This window comes from Diceros bicornis, chromosome 11, assembly GCF_020826845.1.
Source record: "Diceros bicornis minor isolate mBicDic1 chromosome 11, mDicBic1.mat.cur, whole genome shotgun sequence".
Classification (NCBI taxonomy): Eukaryota; Metazoa; Chordata; class Mammalia; order Perissodactyla; family Rhinocerotidae; genus Diceros; species Diceros bicornis.
Window position 1 is genome coordinate 2,408,502 of NC_080750.1, and position 20,069 is coordinate 2,428,570.

General features: G+C 35.8%; 1 protein-coding gene across 1 annotated transcript in view; it reads left to right on the top strand.

Moving 5' to 3' along the window:
- Positions 1 to 19,163, top strand: part of AIMP1 (aminoacyl tRNA synthetase complex interacting multifunctional protein 1) — a 30,943-nt gene extending 11,780 nt beyond the window's left edge. The window contains exons 3-7 of the mRNA XM_058549869.1: positions 894 to 1,007; positions 2,926 to 3,093; positions 6,222 to 6,433; positions 9,533 to 9,701; positions 17,597 to 19,163. Of these exons, the coding sequence (XP_058405852.1) occupies positions 894 to 1,007; positions 2,926 to 3,093; positions 6,222 to 6,433; positions 9,533 to 9,701; positions 17,597 to 17,763 (830 nt within the window). The 3' untranslated portion in view covers positions 17,764 to 19,163. The remainder of the gene's footprint in view (positions 1 to 893; positions 1,008 to 2,925; positions 3,094 to 6,221; positions 6,434 to 9,532; positions 9,702 to 17,596) is intronic.
- Positions 19,164 to 20,069: the final 906 nt, after the last annotated feature.

A 20,069-nucleotide genomic window follows, 5' to 3' on the forward strand; every position in this document is an offset into this window, starting at 1 on the left:
AAAAAAAAAAAAAAAAAAAATCCCACCTAGGGAACAGTGCCAACCCCACCGAGAATCAGTGTGTTTCCTTTAGGTGTTTGTATACCCTCTTGCTCACCTTTAACACACGTACCTTGAGCCAGTCTTTGAAGTTATTTCACTTGTTGACTGTTTGACCAGCTCAATTTTTGAGGCATTTGGAATAAAAAATTAGTTAGCTACTTTTACAAGATAATGACTAGAAAAAAAGAAATGAGAATAATTTTTTTTTTTTTTTTTTTTTTTTTTTGTGAGGAGATCAGCCCTGTGCTAACATCCACCAATCCTCCTCTTTTTTTTTTTGCTGAGGAAGACGGCCCTGGGCTAACATCTGTGCCCATCTTCCTCCACTTTATATGGGACGCCGCCACAGCATGGCTTGCCAAGCAGTGCGTCGGTGCGCGCCCGGGATCCGAACCAGCGAACCCCGGGCCGCCGCAGCAGAGCGCGCGCACTTAACCGCTTGCGCCACCAGGCCGGCCCCGAGAATAATTTTTTATTATTTGATATCATAATTAGATTTCACACTTAAAAAAAATAATGTATCTAATACTTGTCTCTCTTATGGTTTATCTGTCACTGACACTTTGAGCCAGATTCTTAAGTTGTCATAGAGGCTTTATAGAGGCTAGGAAAATGATTCATAAGGAAAACCTTTTCTGTTTCACTATTATTTTACAGATTTTCTCCCTTTTTTTGTCTTCTAAATATTATGTCGTTTTAATAAATACTGAACTGATATAAGGAACTGGCCAAACATTTGGTGACTACTGTTATCCTAGCTATGTTTATGCTGGCTATGTTTTTTCCAAGTAGTATTCATGAGAAACCTTTTAGAAAAAAGCTATATCTTAACTGGATTTTCTTGATCCTAGTTTTGCAGGCAACTTTGAGAGAAGAGAAGAAACTTCGAGTGGAAAATGCTAAATTGAAGAAAGAAATTGAAGAATTGAAACAAGAGCTAATTCAGGCAGAAATTCGAAATGGAGGTGATTAAATATAGAAATGATAGGCTGTTTTGATTTATAATAATAATTATTATATCATTTATTACTTATGAAGTTACATATTTGCTTGCTTTCTCATTTTATCCTCACAGCAGCCCTTCTCGTGCATTCGTCTTCCTTTACAGAAGAGAAAATGGAGACTTTAGAAGAGGCAAATAATCTTGCCTGAGGTCATGCAAAAAGTGGCAGAGCTGGGGTTCAAAACCTATGCTTTTACTCTCTGTGCTGTACTTCAGCTTGATCATCACTGTCCCTACTGAATAGTATTGAAAATACGCCATAATATTGTGTAGTTCAGATTCACTAAGTTTTACTGTATGCCAGGTACTGTGTGCCAAGTGCTTCCCATATATTACATATTTTATCCTTAAAGTTATGTGTATACGAATATCCTTGTTTTATATTTGAGGAAATTGAAGTTTAGAGATATAAAGTAATTTGCCTGAAATCATATAATTTTTAGGTTTTCCAAGTCAGCAGGTAATTATCCTTTTAACTATTATGTTGTAAATAAAATTAAAAATTTTATTTAATTATTTTAAAGCTGTCTAGGTAAATTTACATTATTTGAAAACAATAATAAGAATAATAACAGTTCTGTTATAATTTCAAAGTACCACATGGAAAGAGATTTGATTGTATTATGGAAACTCCTTCCTAGATGAGTTAGGGAGGCCCAAGTATAGTGAAAGCCTCTCTTCTACTTCCTTTTAACCATTATTATGTCAGTGAATTATTTTGAATGCTGTAGTATGAACTCTACTCCTAGCTAAATAAAAATAAGGAAAAATCAATAATGTATGCCTAAAACTGTCAACTAGAGAGAATATTGTTTGTGAACGGAAAGTTTCAAGCTGGTTGCTGTTTTCTAAGACTAGGAGGTTTGGAATGCAGGTACTGCATTACGCACACAGTTCAAGTATCAGCAGTGTGAGAATGGTTCCATTTCTCCCGGTTCTAGAAGATCGCCCTGAAACATTAGACTTTGAAACTCTGATCTTATTAGAGAAGTGCTGAAACAAGTCAACAGTCTGAATTCAAGTATTGAATTCTGTCTAATGAAATGTAAAGTAGGAATAGTTGGAGCCTCACCTTACTAAAAGAAGTAGCCTCCAGGAAACTTATAAAGTACCTCAGAAAAGTGGTCTGAATGTTGTGTCTAAGCCACATCAAAATCCTTTACAAGACTATATTTTTCCATGTTCACTAGGCTTATAAGAATGTTTTTAACATTGCTGAGGAATTTTCTTTGCTTTTTTAAAAAGTTGTTTTTTTAAGTAGCATTATGGACAAGTAATGCTGTCTCTCCATTAATTCTAATGTAGAAATGACTATTATTAAACCACCTCCTTCCCAGTTGATTGTTCAGTATCAAAGAAAATCTGAGTGAGAACCGTGCTGTCTTGCCGAACCGTGAGAGTGTCGTCTCTGAGACAGACTCCTGAGTGTATGTTCTTAGCCCCTCCTCACTGCACGTGACGGCCAACGTCTTCTTTTCCTTGTGACTCAGGCTGATCATCTGTACATGGAGATGTGAACAGGACTTAGTGCTCAGGGTGTTCGTGAGAATTACACAAGTTAATTCATATAAAGCATTTTGAAAAGTATCTGGGACGTAGTAAGTCCATAAATATTAGCTATTATTGTTGTTATCTATAATTTTCTTAGTTTAGTTTTTAGTGATTAAATGAAAATCTTGCATTTATTTTTTTATCATGGTTAAAATATACTTAATGTCTTGGTAGCCTTTTTATAATCTCAGACAGTAGAGACTTGATAATCATATGTAGTGCGTTTCTCTTTTAAAAGGAGTTCGTTTTTGTGACTCACAGTTCTATAATTTTCATCTTGTGTGTTGGTTTAATATAAACAACATTGTCTGTTTTATTTTCTGTATCAGTGAAACAAATACCATTCCCATCTGGTCCTTCATTACAAGCTGGTTCTCCAGTTTCTGAAAATGGGATACAGTCTGTGCCAATAACAGCCATGTCTTCTGGTACCAAAGAGCAGATAAAAGGAGTAGGAGGAGAAGAAAAGAAGGTGAAAGAGAAAATGGAAAAGAAAGGTATTTTTAACCTTTAAGGTTATTTGGCTCCTGACTGGTTTATCAGATGTGAACATTTTTGATAATAATAATGGTATCAAAAAGAAAGTTCAAACTTTTATGAACTAGAATAAAGTTAGGAACACTATAACGTTGGAACATAGAAGCTTGGCCCTCAGGGATGTGTGAGATTGGCGAGGTGGACAGGTAAGAGTGTGGCGTTTGAGGCAGAGGGCCTAGCGTAGCTGAAAACATAGAAAGTAGAGATTAAGTGTAGAGGCCCTCATGTAGTTTGGTGTGACTGAATTTTTGTTTGTATTTGGGGGATAGTTTCAGAGAAGTCACAGGTAGAAAGTTAGCTTAGGACCAGTTGTGAAGATAGGAAAAGGATATTCCAGTCAAAGCAAAATGTCTGAAATAAGGCATGGAGGTGTTAAGGTTTTAGGAACCTGTGAGAATTGAAGTGGACAGTACATCCCCATCCACCTAGGCCACCAGACTAGAAATCTTACAGTCAACCTTAACGTGTCCCTCCCTCAATTCTCATATCTAATTGGCCAACAAAGCCTGTAATTCCTACCACATGAGCATATCTAGGACCCAGCTCTGCACCTCCATATTGTTAGGTACTGCCTTAGTTCAGGTTCTCATGATCTCTCATCTGATTTAATGTTAAAGCCTCATCTTTTCTAGTTTCTCCTTACGTTGCTGCTAAAACTGTTTTTCTAATCATAAATGTGACTCCTTTTTACCTACTTTCCTCTACTGTTTTCTAGACTTTATTTTCGCAGGTATGTCTAAAAAAATGCTTTTATAGTTCATTATGCATACCTCATAATACACTCACTTAAAATTTTTTTGGAAAATATAAAATGGCTGACAGATTTGTAAACTAACCTAAGCCAATTTAGCATCTAACACTTGTCAGTTCCTTTTGGTAAACATCAGTAGCCTCTGTTAGTTAGAAGTAGATAGGGGCTGTACATCCTCTCCTGCGTAATGTCACTGCTGGGTGATGTGGTTCCAGTGAAAACAAGTCAGACTATTTCTTCCACTTTATAAAATTTATTAAGAAGTAGATACGAAACAAGCGTACAGCCTGTCCTAAGTTTGGTGAAGTTCATACTCACAGAGTATGCATTGTTGTTGTGACTGTAGGATCAGTCAGCTTTCTAGTCAGATGAGACAACAGAGTCTTCCTGTGTGGGAGGAGGGCGCACACGAGACCCGTGGAGCTCTAGGCCTAGAGTGCTTCTGCTGAATGGAGCTGCCTGTGATGGTGGAAGCGCTGTGTAGCTGCGCTATCCGACAGCAGCCGACAGCACGTGTGGCTGCTGAATGTTTGAAATGTGTCTCGTGTGGCTAAAGAACTGAATGTTTAATTATTTTATATTTAAATGTAGATGGCTTTTTGTGGTTGACAGCTACCATATGGGACAGTGCTGGAACAGAGGGTTGTTCCATGGGCGTTTGGCTGCCAGGACTACCAGATTCCAAAATTCTGCTCATGCGAGGGCTGTGACACCCATACAGTCTTTCTAGACTGCCACATATGAGCATCACTCATTTGTCAATGAAACATTGCTAAAGTCCCTTATGATGACTCACAAAGTTCTTGGTATAGATTTTAATGTTTGCAGTCACCTCTGGAATGTAGATTCCTGATAAAGGTATTTCAAATGTCTGTGAAATAGATTAAAGTAAAAATATATATGGATATAGATATATCATATTGTTATACGGCAGTATGTTAAAGTAAATTTATAGTTTATCTCTCAAAGATAACTACTATTAGATTTTTGGTGTATTGTCTTCTAGTAATTTTGTATATATATTTCTATATCGTTTGGGTTTTTACCATTAAGAGAATCTTTGCTAATATGTTACATAGAAAGTAGTATTTTTAAAAATTTGCTAATGAGATTAAAAATTGTCCATTATTTTGAACTACCTCTACCTTCTCTTTTGTAAACTATCTTTGTATAAATTGTGAATGTCCTTTACACAGAAATCATCCTTTCCCACTCCAGGCAGAATTATTCTTCTCTGTGCTTCTATATTTCTTTTTGTATGTAATGTTTATCACATAATCATTATATACATCTGTCTTCCTTAAAAGAGATTTCAGTGCCTTGATAACAGGGGCCATTCTTCTTACTGTTTCCAGTGCCTTAGAGCTCAGGAAATATTTGTTCAAAGATTAAACAAAGGTATAGTTGAGAAGGAGTGCTTCCAATCCTCAATAGCTTTTCAGTACCTTGCAGTTCAGCAGATAAGTTTTTATTTTGTTTTACATTTTTTTCTGCCCAAGAAGCTAAATGTAAACTTAAGTAATATGAACTCTTTACAGGTTGCATTTTGACTTAATGGCTAAGGTAATCGTAAGCTAATAAGAGTTATAACATAAATAAAAGTAGAACTTTTAAAACATAATCGTAATAAAATGTTCTCTTCCACTCAAATAGTTGCTGTGGATAAACCTAAAGCCCTAATAAGTCTTCATGGAAATATAAGAAATAGAGAAATTCATTGTATACTTATTAGTGTGTTTAATTGATGAGAGAAACATTTTATCAGTGAAATTATATTTGGTTGTAGTTCATTCTGTCAGTTGGCTACTGATTGTGGTGTTCTTTCTCAATAAAAGATTTTTCATTCTCTAAAGAGTCACAGTTAGAATTTTAAACAATTTTCTACAGCTCTGTTTCAGGGGAAGGCAAACTTTCTCTATAAAGAACCATTTAGTAAATATGTTTAGGCTTTGCAGGCCATACAGTCTCTGTCACAAGTACTCAACTCTGCCGTAGTGCAGAAGCACCCAGAGACAGTATGTAAATGAATGGACATGGTTGTGTTCTAATGAAACTTTGACAGAAACATGCAGCGGGCTGAATTTGGCCCATGAGCCATAGTTTACCAACTCTACTCTGTGTCTTTAACTAGAGAGAGATGCAGTTATTCAACAGAGAAATAGCTAAAATAGAGTTCAAGATTTTAGGACTTGAATAATTCTTTGTTGTTATTTAAGTGAAGGTAGGAGATAAGCACTCTTTTTCTCTTTTAAGCTCATCAGTATCGGTGCTATGGAGTTTTTCTTAGTGTGTTTTTGTTTTTCTTCTGATGTTTACCCATTCATAAATATTTTTTAGGAGAGAAAAAGGAGAAAAAACAACAATCAATAGCAGGAAGTGCTGATTCTAAGCCAGTAGATGTTTCCCGTCTGGATCTTCGAATTGGTTGTATCATCACTGCCAAAAAACACCCTGATGCAGATTCTTTGTATGTAGAAGAAGTAGATGTTGGAGAAATAGCCCCAAGAACAGTTGTCAGTGGCCTGGTGAATCACGTTCCTCTTGAACAGGTAGCCTGTACAACTGAAATGACTTCTACATATCCGTCACTTTTATTCCCTCTTTATTGACGTTTTTCCATATAATTTTGTAGCAGATGACCATATAACATGAGTCAGTATTGCTTAGTTCAGTCGATTAGTTTGAATGGATGAATTTCCTCAAAAAATGTGCATAAAACTACCAAAACCTTGCAAAAGAGCTGTAAGTTAGAATCGAGTTTGCGACAATAGAAAGAAGAAAAGATGTATTATTTTTTCTCGATTTTAAAAAATGTTTTTAGTTTAGTATTTTGTATGAAGTACAACATATATATTTTTATCATCATTGTTCCATCGTGGAATTTTATTATTCCTTGATTTTTTTAAATCACTGTTATATACAGAAAGCACAAATCTAAAAGTAAGAGAACAAGTTTTATTTCTTTAAACTCAAGAAATATTTTCATACTTAAAGAAAAAAGAGAAGGCATCATGGAGATTGAATTTGCAATTTTTAATGGTATTCTTTTATTTGTTAAAAATTGTATTTTGTTGTCACTTAGGTATTTAAAAATATATATGTATATTTTCAGTGACAGTGGAAAGAATCAAAGATACTAATAATTTTTAATTTGCTCTTTCAAGACATGTTCAATAGTAAATTGGATCAACTACCTATTTCCTCTGCCCCATGGTGCTTCAGAATATTGCAAAGACCAGAGACTTCAGTATTAAGATAGTTCTGCCTCTCTGTTTATTGCCAACTCTATTGCTTATTGGCTTTGTGAACTTGGACAGATTTCTACATTCATTCATATTTCTAGATGCGAGTATTTATTCAGCACCTACAGTGTACCAGGAACTATTCTAGGCAAGGGATACAGCATTGAATTAAGATAGATAGATAGATAGATAGGTAGAAAGCAAGAAAGAATTGTTTAAAAAACAATTCTTTTTCTGCCTTTGTTAAGTTCACATTCCTATGGGGGAGTCAGAAAATCTTAGTATATAGTATGTTAAATAATGATAAATATCAAGAGAAAAATCAAGTAGGGAAAGAATCCAGGAAGTATTGAGTCTAGGATGATGATGTCATTTTATATAAAGTGCCAAGGGCAGGCTCATAAAGAAAGTGACATTTAAATAAAGGTCTAAGAAAATGAAGAAAACAAGTGTCTCTGGTAGAGGAGCATTTCAGGCAGCCCTGAGTCAGATGTATGCCTGGGATGTTCAAACAACAGCAGGAAGGATTGTCACTACAGCAGAGTAATAAGGGTGAATGTCATGCAAGATGAAATCAGAGATAAGGGTGGCAGATGCCATAGGGTCTTATAAATCATTATAAAGACTTGGGCTTTTATTCTGAGTGAGATGAAAGCCATTGGAGGATTTTTGAGCTCAGGAGTAACATGGTCTGCCTCACATATTAATAGGATCATCTGGCTGCTCTGTCGAGGGGAGAAAGATGGAAAAGGACATTAGTGAAGTTTCTCTTATCTATGCAAAAAAGATAGACTTGGCACATATGTCTGCTTTTTTTCTTTTTAGCATTCATCTCGTACAGGACCAACTCCTTCAAACTACTTAAGTTAGGTTCATAAGGAGCCCTGGAGAAAAGAACCAACTGATCTTGAGCTGGCTTAAATTGGAAAAACTCCTCTTCACTGGAGCTTCATCTTTTTTGTTCTCATAAGCTGCAGACTATTTCTTCCCTTCCAAAAGCTGTCATTCACAGCCATAAACAAAGCTATTTATATACACATCTGTATTTAACCCATCCAGGCAGTACTGGGAAGCATTCTTTGAGGCAGAGGCACTTAGCCCAAAAAATTGCATACTAAATTTTGTAGATTTGTGTGTTTTTCTAAGGCAAAGGTCCACAGCTATCATCTGATCCGTAAAGCATTGCATCTAGCTAACCCTGTTGTTTTCTTACACGTATTTGCTATAACTTTTTTTAAGTTCTCATATATGTGGCATCTTCAAGTTATTTGTTTGAAGAAGAGTCTTATTCATGAAGACTTCCAAAAAGGGGACCTTTTGAATTCGAATCTTATACCCATTTTTTTTTTAATCATAGAATTTGGGGATAAATTTGCATATAACATTTATTTATAAAACCATCTTTTATCTAGAATATGTCTTTTCTTCCCCCCTGCAGTGATAAACCTCTTGTATGCTATTTTATTTTAAACCTGTTGAAAGAATTTAAACAACTGTGTTCCTTATTTTTGCTAGTTGGGGAAAAAATTAAAAGACACTTCAACTTTTGAAAGTTAAAGAAATTTCTGTTCACTTCTATCACAAATTGTAGAAATAGCCGTAGGGCCGGCCCCATGGCGTAGCAGTTAAGTGCACGCGCTCCACTACCGGTGGCCCAGGTTCAGATCCCGGGCACGCACCCATGCACCACTTGTTGGGGCATGCTGAGGCGGCGTCCCACATAGAGCAACTAGAAGGATGTGCAACTGTGACATACAACTATCTACTGGGGCTTTGGGGAGAAAAAGGGGGAAAAAAAAAAAAAAGAGGCTCATTCTAAAAAAAAAAAAAAGAAATATCCCTAAATGTTAATCACAGTGTGCATAATACTTGAACTGTTAAATGATCAGTATTTTTCAAATTAGGAAATGAATCTTGCATAGTATTGGAAATGACCAAATGTGTTAGGGAACAAAATGTGCATTTATTTTAGTGCTAATGCTAAGCTAAGTGCTTTGCATATGCATTATGATATAATCCTTGTGACAACTATTTAAGTTCCATATCATTTCCTTCATTTTGTGAGGAAATGGAGATCAACTTCATACAATCTCATTGCTGGTACATGCAACTGAAATTCAAAACCAAATCCATTTCACTTGTTTGTTTATTTATTCATTTAATAAATATTTAAGTTCTGAAAGCTTTGCCTCTGCTTTTTCAACTATAGTGCATTGTTTGTAGAATTTTTTTTTCATGTTTATATCAGGCTTCATAACAACAATAAAAGATTTTGGACACACAAAGACAAAGATATATCTACAGAAATAAAACATTTGATACTTAGCTAATGTACTTTAATGTACTCTAAGTATGATTATTCTACATCTCTGTACATCTTTAATCACCAGTTTATGTTGCACACAGATGCAAAATCGGATGGTGATTTTACTTTGTAACCTGAAACCTGCAAGGATGAGGGGAGTCCTGTCTCAAGCGATGGTGATGTGTGCTAGTTCACCAGAGAAAGTTGAAATCTTGGCACCTCCTAGTGGGTCTGTTCCTGGAGACAGAGTTACTTTTGATGCTTACCCTGGTAAGTATTTTTCAGTCATTATTTAAAATAGTTTGGGAATCATTGTTCTCAAAGCAATACTTATAATGTTTAAGTTTAAAATCAATCCTATGTATGACTCACAAGGCTTTACATTAAATGACCATTATTATTTTTTTTGTGTGTGTGAGGCAGATCAGCCCTGAGGTAACATCCGTGCCAATCCTCCTCTTTTCCCTAAGGAAGATTGGCCCTGGGCCAACATCCGTGCCCATCCTCCTCCACTTTACGTGGGACGCCGCCACAGCATGGCCCAACAAGCGGTGCGTAGGTGCGCGCACGGGATCCGAACCCTGGCCGCCAGTGATGGAGCGTGCACACTTAACTGCTATGCCACGGGGCCGGCCCCTAAATGACCATTATTATAGAGATTGTTATTATTGAGTTTAGTGAGCTTGGCTGAAGATGGCACATGAAGCACAACCATCTAACCATCCCCCTCCCCGAGAATGCACAAATCACATAAAACACCAGAGAGGTTTCGCCCTAGGTAAAATACTAATAATAACACCTACATAGCAAAAGAGTGCGATATGCATAGAGAACAAATTAATGTGCTGCAAAATCATTTAGGCTGTAGATTATCTCAGATGGAACACCGAAAGACGAAGAGATGAAAAGTTCAGACATGAGGGGGAAATGTATAATTCTCATAGTCCATCTAGTAATATACTTGCATATGCTTTTATTTGACTTTAGGATATAGAGAAAATCTCTAAATCAGAACTCATACTTATTTTAATAATCTAAAAGGAAGTTTCATTTCATATTGCTTGTTTTCTCCACTAAAATGCTCCTGAGACAGATGAAGCTTCATAAAGCATGAGAAAGTTTCTTCAAATAGGTCTTTGAAGCAGAAGAGAGAGGATGCTTGGCAGATGTAGAATAAGTATTTCTTTCACAAAAGAGGGAGGACTTCATAAGAGGAAAAACAGTTAGAAATTAAAAGGCCGCAGGGCCAGCCTGGTGGTATTGTGGTTAGGTTCGTGTGCTCCGCTTTGGTGCCTTGGGGTTCATGGGTTCAGATCCCCCTTGTCAAGCCATGCTGTGGTGGCATCCCACATACAAAATAGAGGAAGATTGGCACAGGCGTTAGCTCAGGGCCAATCTTCCTCACCAAAAAAAAATAAAGTAAAAGGCTGCATTTACTTAAAGGTTGTTCATTTGACTAGAGTAATGGGAAAAGCAGAAATAAATTAGGGTAACAAGTAGAATTAGATTTAAAAGTTAGAATTGATTTGGAGACATATTTGTAGAAATAGAGTTTTAATGGAATAGTAAGGCAGATGTGATTATTTAGGCCTTTATTTTTAATCCTTTGTTAACTGTGTTTGATGAAATATTAGAATGTGAAGAATTTTTAACATTGGAATAAGAAAGGAAATATGGGTGAAAGCTTGGGTTAATTTTCTTGAAACTCAGCTCCCCCTCCTAATCAAAAGTAGACTAATCTAAAAAACACAGGGATTGTTTTACAAGTATCCATGACTTTGAATGCATGTATGTGTCTTGAATCTTGGTAGACTGGAAACCATAATAGACTGTGCTATAAGAACCTTTTTTGGTACATTAGGTTTTGGGAAAACCCCAGTCTGAATCATTTCTCAAAGCAACGTGATGGTTTTAGGTTTTAGGAGCATATGATCACCTCTCCTACCACAATATCAAAACACTTCCCGAACCTCACACTTTGGATTGAGCCATCATGTGTATGCCTGACAAACCTGAAATTCACTTTAGAAGTCTCATTCACTAAATTGGAATAGAAAGACAAAAAAAGTAAATTTTTTCTTTGCATGCATTGATAAAACAACAAATAAATGTTGGATTTTTTTCAAGATTAACATTTGCCTTCGTTTTTATTTAAATACTTAAGATTTAGTACATTTTTTTTTGTTTTATTTTTTGATATAAATGGTAGAGTTACATGTTTAGAACTGAAGAAATCATCTTCTTTAACCCACTATTTTACAAATTTGGAAACTGAGGCTCCACAAACCTTAGTTACTTGCTTAATGCTATATAGAGTTAGTAGAAGGATCAAACAACAGATGTGCCTGAATCTCTAATACTGTCACATTTTTGTTAGTTGATTGTTGCTTGCTGTGAATTAATATGAACTATTTCATTAATGAAGCCGGTAGTTCTTTTATTTCTATAACAGCTCTCATTCCCTTGCCTCATAGAACAGGTAAATATTTCAGCACTTGAATCAGTTGTTATTATCTGGATGTTACTATTGAGTAAATGGAAAGAAAGTTTTTCTTTAGTCGCTCAGTGACTTAGCATTAGAGACGCTAATAGCCCAGTATGGATTTCTTGCCTTTACTATATTCTTGAATCTCTCAGTTTGGCTATTTGTGTGTCTGTGTTTATGTTGTTCCAAGTCTGATATTTCTTCCAAATTCATAGTTTCCCCTTGTGCCTTAGCACATGGATATAGATATATGGAGAAGGTACAGAATATGTTTGAAAGTGAGAGAAGGGAAAGCCCAGCTGTCCAATGGCCCGTGAGGTTGCTTGACTTATTCTCTTATCCCTTATAATGGGCTTCACCCAGCCGAACAGCGTTGGATAATTCATCGATTTGGGGACATGAGGTCTGTGAATACTCATCTTACTTATGCTTCCACGTCAGTTACTGCTTCTGTAGCAATAAATCTGAGAGGAAATAACAGTTACTACTACGCAACAGACCATTAGTCTTCCTGTTTTTTTCTTTTTCCAGAGAGAGCCATGATTTATCAGTGCTTTATTTTTCAGCATCTGTTTTACATTTTAAATATTAAGGTGTCTGCTGGTACATTTTGATGTTCACTTGATGTGCTCAGTGTCTAGAGATTTACATTTCATGCTGTATATGTTAAATGTGTATAGAAATTGCCATTGAGGCTCAAACCTTTGAATTGCTGTTTGGCCTTGAAAAGGCTTTTACACTTAACAACTATTTTCTCCAACTACAAAACCAAAGAATTCCATAGAGTTTAGAAGATGCCGGATAATATTTTTATCAACGGCTAAAAACTCTCCCCACCCAGTATTTCTTAAATCTTAATTTGTGAAGCTATAAATTTTAGTATTTAAATATGGTAAACTGATCCCTAAAGCACCAAGCAAAAATAACTTGGAAATAATATTACAGCTAGGAGACAAAGGCGGTGACAGCCGTTCTTTGAGAATGTTCTGTTTTTGGTCCAATAATAAATGAGAATTTGCATTCAGACTTTTAACTTCCAAGATCATTCTTATTTCTATTGATACTGAGTCTTATTAATAAATTTAAGTTAACGGTTAATCACAAAGCGTATATGGTATGCAAGAGTGTTTAACTTTTCGACCCATTTATTCTTTAAAAACAAAACCAAAAACTTGTCTATATTTAATTCTCTTTAAAACCTGTTTCCATCAGGTTTCTCTCCACTATTCCACCAGAACTGCTCTGGTCAAGATCACCAATTACTCTCTGTAGCTAAAGAGGCAGGCTAGTTCTCAGTCCTTTTCTTAATTACTTTGGCGTCTGGCACCACCCTCTCTTGGTTTTCCTCCTGCTTCACTGGCTGCCCTTCTCATTTCCTTTGCTAATTCTTCCTCACCTCCCTGATCTCTTAACATCGGAGTGTCCCAGACCTTAGTCTGACTTCTTCTCTTTTTCTTTCCATGTTCATTCACTTGGCTATTATATCCAGTCACTTATTCTACTGCCTACTAGACTTCTTCACTACCATGTCCCAAGGCAGAATACATACCCAATCTGCCTAGAATTCCCTTTTCCATTGTATTTCCTGTCTCACCTGACAAGAACTCCATTCCCCAACTGCTTTTTATGTTCTCACACTTCTCCTCCTTCAGAAAATCCTACTGGCTGGACCTTCTGAACATTTCTAGAATCATTCTCATCATCATCACCACCACCACCACTTTGATCCTAGTGCCAAATCTCTTACCTTGATGATTGCAAAACCTGCTGACTGATCTTCTGCTTTTGCCTTTCTTCTGTTTTCCGTTATAGCAGACAGAGTGATGTAGGTCAGATTATATTACTCCTCTGCTCAAAACTGTTCAGATCCTTCCATCTGACCCAGCATATAAACCCAGGTCCTCACAGTGGCCCCCCTTATCTCATGTACTCCAGCACTTCCTTCATCACTCCAGTCGGGCCGCTGGCTCTTTCCCCATAGCTACATGGCTTAGTCTCTCATCCTATTTGAATCTTTCAGATGTCATCTTCTTTGTTTCATTTTTCTCCAAAACACTTATCATCATCTAATATACTGTACATTATTTATTGTCTGCCCACACAGAAATGTAAGCATCGTGAAATCAAGATTTGTTGTTGTTGTTATTCTCTGCTGTATTTCTAGCATCTAGAAAAATGCCTGGCATAGAGTAGGAGCTCAATAAATTGGCTAATGAATAAATAGAAAGGAATGTACTAGTAAAACATGTTTAAAAAAAAAAAACCAAAACAGGATTTGGAGAATAGACTTGAGTATCTGCCTTCATTATTGCCGAGATCATTCCTATCAAACCACCAAACCACTTTTCTGTATTGATTAGCTTTGTAAAATTAATTGACTCTGTTTACAAAGTTATGTTTTTGTACCACAAATCTGGTGATGGTTATAATTTTTATAGTTCAAAAACTCAGTTAATCAAACGTAAAATAATTAAGTTAGTGCTAGGCTTTTTGTGGCCATGGCAGATACCAAAGAGAAGCTAATGATTGGTGAGCATTCTTTGCGAAAGAAGGGCCTAATGAAAATGAAATTTCTGGTTCTTATTCCAGACTTGTGAATGCCTGGAACTCTGGAGTTTGTATTTATTACTTTTTGTAGGTTTTAAATGCTGAGGAAGTGGTCACAGTTTTTAAATCCGTACAAACTCCTCTCTGACTAGTTCCTGTCCCTTGTGTGTTTCGTTTAGAATGAGATGGCCTAAAATAATCTCTGAATGATTAGTTCTCTTACGATATGTGTGACCATTTCCAAATAGTCATTATTGGCATGTGTTTAGCATTATCGGAGGCTCTACGGTTTTAACTTGGAGAACTTTTATTAATATCATCATTTACCTTCTTTGAATAGCCATGCCAAAAAAAGAAAAGAAAATTAGGAAAGTAAGATTTAGAAGAAGGATAAAACACCCAGGAATGATGAAAAACTTCTCTGGAAAATATAGTTCATTAAAAAAAAAATTATTTGAAATAATAGGTATGTTTTTCATGGGAGGTAATGTTAAGCTTTGGTTTCAGACTAGCTCTGTACCCTACCAAGTAGTATGTTGTTGAGAAACGTTTTGAGTAAGTGAGAAGGTTAACACTCTATCCAAGACTTTTCGACTCTGGTTTATATTCACTGATCATAATCTGACAGGTTTTAATTATAATCTCAAAACTTTAGTTGTCTGAATCCTTGTTTCCTTTATTGACCTGTTGAAATCTTGCACCTGCAATCAGAGGGTTCAGGTGTTGAGGCTGGTGTGTTAAAAGCAACAGTCAAGCTTTGGAGGTTCCTCTTACTAGTTTCTAGTTTATTTTTAATTCAGATCTTTGTCCCTTGAAAATTATTACAGTCTTATGTAAAAACTTGAAAACTTTCAGATTTTGGCTCCACAAGTGCTAGGTGACATGGGAACCTTTCTGAGCCTCAGCTTTTTCATGTCTAGGAAGGGGTTTCTAGTGGTATCTACTTCATGTGGTTTTTGTCAGGCTTAACCTTTGAAACACTTTGCTGCCTGCCTGGTATTTTAAGTAACTTTTGTGCCTCAATATCCTCATCTGTAAAATGACAGTAGTTAATAGTGTTTATATCGTGTTCTGAGAGGATTAAATGAGTAAATGTATGTAAATCGCTTAGTGCAGGGACAGGCATGTAGTAGGTAGGCACTGTGTGTTATGTATCATTATGAATATTACTGTCTGTTCATGTCAGTATCTGCCTAGATGTGAGAAGCTCAACTTTGGGCTGCACCACAGGTTTTTGTACTTGGGGCTTATGTCTGCATTCAGCAAGAATTTACCCACACGATCCGTGCTCTTGATGAGAAGCTTTTACATGGATCTGGGACGCTCTGCTTCTTGGATTAATTCATTATCAGTTTGGCAGTATCTTTTTTTTTGGAGGCGGGGATTCAGATTTAGTACTCAGGCCACCCTAAACAGTATCTTTGACTCCAGCTTTTCAGAATCTGGAATGCCCATTTCCCCAGGTGATCTGGGTACAAGCAAAGTAGAATTATGCTCTTAGACTCAGGAATGGAATCTTGTAGATACTTTGTATATTGGTGGGTTTTTTCCTATTCTGTTTGTTAATTAGTTTCTCTGTTGTCCAACCAAATGCACTTAAAGAAGTAAGAAAAATTCTCATCTTTTACACTAGTTAGTGTTTTAGTTTCATTGCATGTTCTTTGACTGTAGATACATGATTCAGTTAACTATTCTGTCATCTCTGAAAACCTGCATATCAGAGGACAGTTTTGTATGTTCTTACCAGTTTCATGGCAGTTTCTGAAGAGCTAATAAAGAACAAAACCACCATGGCCAACCAGTTTACTCAGTTTTGTTATTCCTGTATATGTATAGGTGGAGAATAAACACCAGTTTAGATAGTAAGATGTAACCAGAATATAGACTATAATTAGTTCTAGTAATGTTTGAAACATTCTTTTTGAAGTAATTCTAAGAGATTTCAACTTGGGAGTCACTTTAAAAAAATCTAGAAAGTTCTATTTCTGTCATTATTGAATTATACTTTAGTAATATGCTTTTTATCACCTCCAAGAAAATCCATTTGAAGCTAACATTTAAGAGATACATTACTTTTCTTCATTGTTTCTTGAACTAATTCTTCATCCCCAATGTTATTGAACATCCCCGGCTACTGAAATGGTGTTATATTAAACTTTACTCTCTACTTCCTTATCATTCATTAACTAGAGGGATTGCTTGGTATGTTGGTGGTCTTTAAGCATAGACCAAATACATGCTACAACGTGTTTGTCTTTTATTGATTGTAAACTTTATAGTGTGTTACTATAAAGAGAGGGGGTGGCGTATTGTCCACATGTAGGAATGTCATTTGTTTCTCTTCTGAAGCCTAGTTTATCAGGAGGCAGGGTGCTCCGCTAGCAGGACGTGGGCTTTGGTGTCAGCTCCTGGCCCCACTGGTTGATTGTGATTGTGTGACTTTGAGCAACTTATCCTCTCTGAGCCCCCACGTCTGTATGTTTAAGATTAGAGTCAGTGTTATTGTGTGAATTGTGTGCAACAACAAATATTCCTGGTGCTTAGAAAATGCACCTTGTCTCCTTACCACCCCTTTCTGTCTCTTTCAGTCTCACCAAATGGAATGAGCAGCAGATAATACCCAGAGTAGTTATCATATTTAGCTAGATAATCCCACCTTTTAAGCCATTCTCCAGTGTTAATAAGAAATCTTTAAGCGCTATAGCAGCAATCTAGTCATTTGTTTTGTATGCTGAAACATATAGTAAACTGCTTCTGCCATGTGTAAAAATATAACACATCAAATTATGCTCTCATCTCTTCCCAATTTTTCTTTATATATAGTGATAAAATGAGTATCTTATATTTTTGTTTCAATAATTTGGGGAATAAATTCGGTGCATTATATTACCTGCAAAAATATTTATTATAAGAGTAAAAAATATTGTCTTTAACATTTGGAAGGAAATGACAAGATATTTTATTTTATTTTACTAATCAAGAATATGAACTGCTGGCATCATAAAAATAAAGTAAATGTTAAAATTCTGATCAGGTCTAAAGACCAGAAAGTGCTGCCAAGACAATCCACTAGAAATCTCTATGGACAATTTATTTGATATGTTAGTGATGTTAATTTTTTTTTCCCCAACAGGAGAGCCTGACAAGGAGCTGAATCCTAAGAAGAAGATTTGGGAGCAGATCCAGCCTGATCTTTACACTAATGATGAGTGTGTGGCTACATACAAAGGAGTTCCCTTTGAGGTGAAAGGGAAGGGAGTGTGTAGGGCTCAAACCATGAGCAACAGTGGAATAAAATAAAATGCCTCAGTTACTGAAGTACATTGGAGAAAACTTTAATAACAATAAAAAGAAATATATTTGTCACTTGTACCTAAAATATAACTGGCTCATTTTTGTGTTATTTCTCTTCTAGACTTGACTAGCCTTTTACCTGGTATATATTGTTTTCAATTGATTGGAGAAACACTACATTTTTACCTATGGTTTTTGATACTTCATAATGTAGGGAGGAAATTGCTTATGTTTTGTGATGATTTACTTTTTAGCAGGGATGTTGGTTAGCATTGTTTCATAGATTATTTCTTCTTTATACATTTAGATTACTTGAACTAGACTAACATTTAGTTTCTTGTTTGTAGGCACATGATGCATGAAATTTCAAGCCCTTGGATTTTTAGTGCATTGTATATCTGTATTATAAATGTCCTCTCCTTTTCAAAAGTGGCAAGTTGTAATTTTTATCAGGCTTATTAACTAGTCATAGTGTAATAATGTTGAAAATGACCAACTTGATTCTAGAGAGCCAAAACCTCATAAAGCCCGGAGACGTGGCGTTTGAACATTACTGCTGTTGCTTGCCAAGGTAACCCAGACTTGTATACTTAAGTTGACTTTTGTAAAAGACTGAAATTTCCAACTGTGTATTGAACTTTTTCTTTCCATTTAGCAAGATAATTCATAATAAATTTTGGCCAACTCTAAAGAGGAAACACAATTCAAAGTATTGCCAATGTAGTTTCCAATATATTGGCCATAAAAGTAGCAGTCTGTTTTTTTTCTAGCTGATTTATAGAGATTCTTTGGGTACTTAATTAAAGATAATTTATAGGTTATTATCTTTAGAAGAGCATTTAAGATCGATATATTTTACTTTTTCATTTACTACCATACTGTCAATATATTAAAAGAAATTGTAGCCCAAAACTTAACATACATATGCCTTAAGGTGTCAAATGCCTATTTTCACTCATCTTACAGATATTATAGGAACAATGAAAATTAACTTAGGAATTATGAGCTTCAAGTTCACCAGCCTTGAGCCCTTGACTGATGATTTGGGCAACCAAAAAAGAAAAGCATCAATGGAGGTAGGAATATAGATATTGTTTAAAAGGAAAATCACACACACAATATTCTAGCACTGTAGCTGTTTATAGCCTCCAAAAAGAAGGAGAGGCAAAACAAATTTTAAGACACCCTGCTTGCAGAGTCATAAAAAGTATAAAGTTCATTTATTTAAGTCCATGGAGTTCTGGTAGGCCAGGACATGGTACCATCATAGATGTTTTATCTTCTTTCTGAAAAACTGAGTGTTAACAGAGCATCATGAACATCTGCTGCGAACTAAAACGAATTTCAAGTTATTTTGTACCCAAGATACATTATTCTTTTGAGCATAAAGACTCTGTGACAAAGTCTTTTGTGATTCTGGCGTATTTTCTAATTTTTCCCAATTATATTAAATTTCTTTAAATAATTCTAATACCATTTAAAGAATGTTTCAACTACTTAGATAGTTGAGATATTTATTCCCAATTTTTCCAGTAACATAAGAGAATTACTCAATCAGGTTATCAATTTAGCCCCATTCAGTCTTTATTTTTACAGAAAACTTAATTCTGTTTTATTTTTATTGCTGGGATGAGAGAGATCTTATGGAATCAACAACAAAAAAAGGAATTGTTAGTGAACTGGACATAACTCTGGCTTCTGACTAATATCCAGCCCTTGAAGGATTTCAGCAATAGGGGATGGTGTTAGGTCACAGGCTAACCGGCTGGTGCCCCTTGACATCTATTTGTATATTGCAAACTAAACCAGAATAAAGAGCCGACCCTCCCCCAAGATACTTTTCTCATGCAAGGTTGGCCCACTATCTTACAGTGAATGTTGGAAGTACTAACTTTTCTTATATTTAGAAATTCCCTATGTGTTATTCTTTTCAGATGAGTCATTTTCAGAAAAGGGTGATTTTAATATAAAATTGGAAATTTTTTCCCTGCCTTGCTTCTACTAAGAACATTAAGTACTTAATGGGTACAAGAACATTAAGAACAACAAACAGATAATTTGTTGTTGTTTTTCTAAAATATGTAAATTCCCATTTAGACTCTTTACAAAATATTCAAAGTAACTCATGGAAGATTAATAAGAAGCGTGTCAGCAAGATAGAGGGTGTGGACAGGGCCTCGTAGAGCAAGTGAGTTTAACCAGATCCCAGAGTCTGGGTCCTAGCTTTGCAGGTCCAAAACCGTGCATTTGTACATGACTCTCAGGGATGCTAAGAAATCCAGAGAGCTTAGTAGGATTGGGTTTGAAGCCAG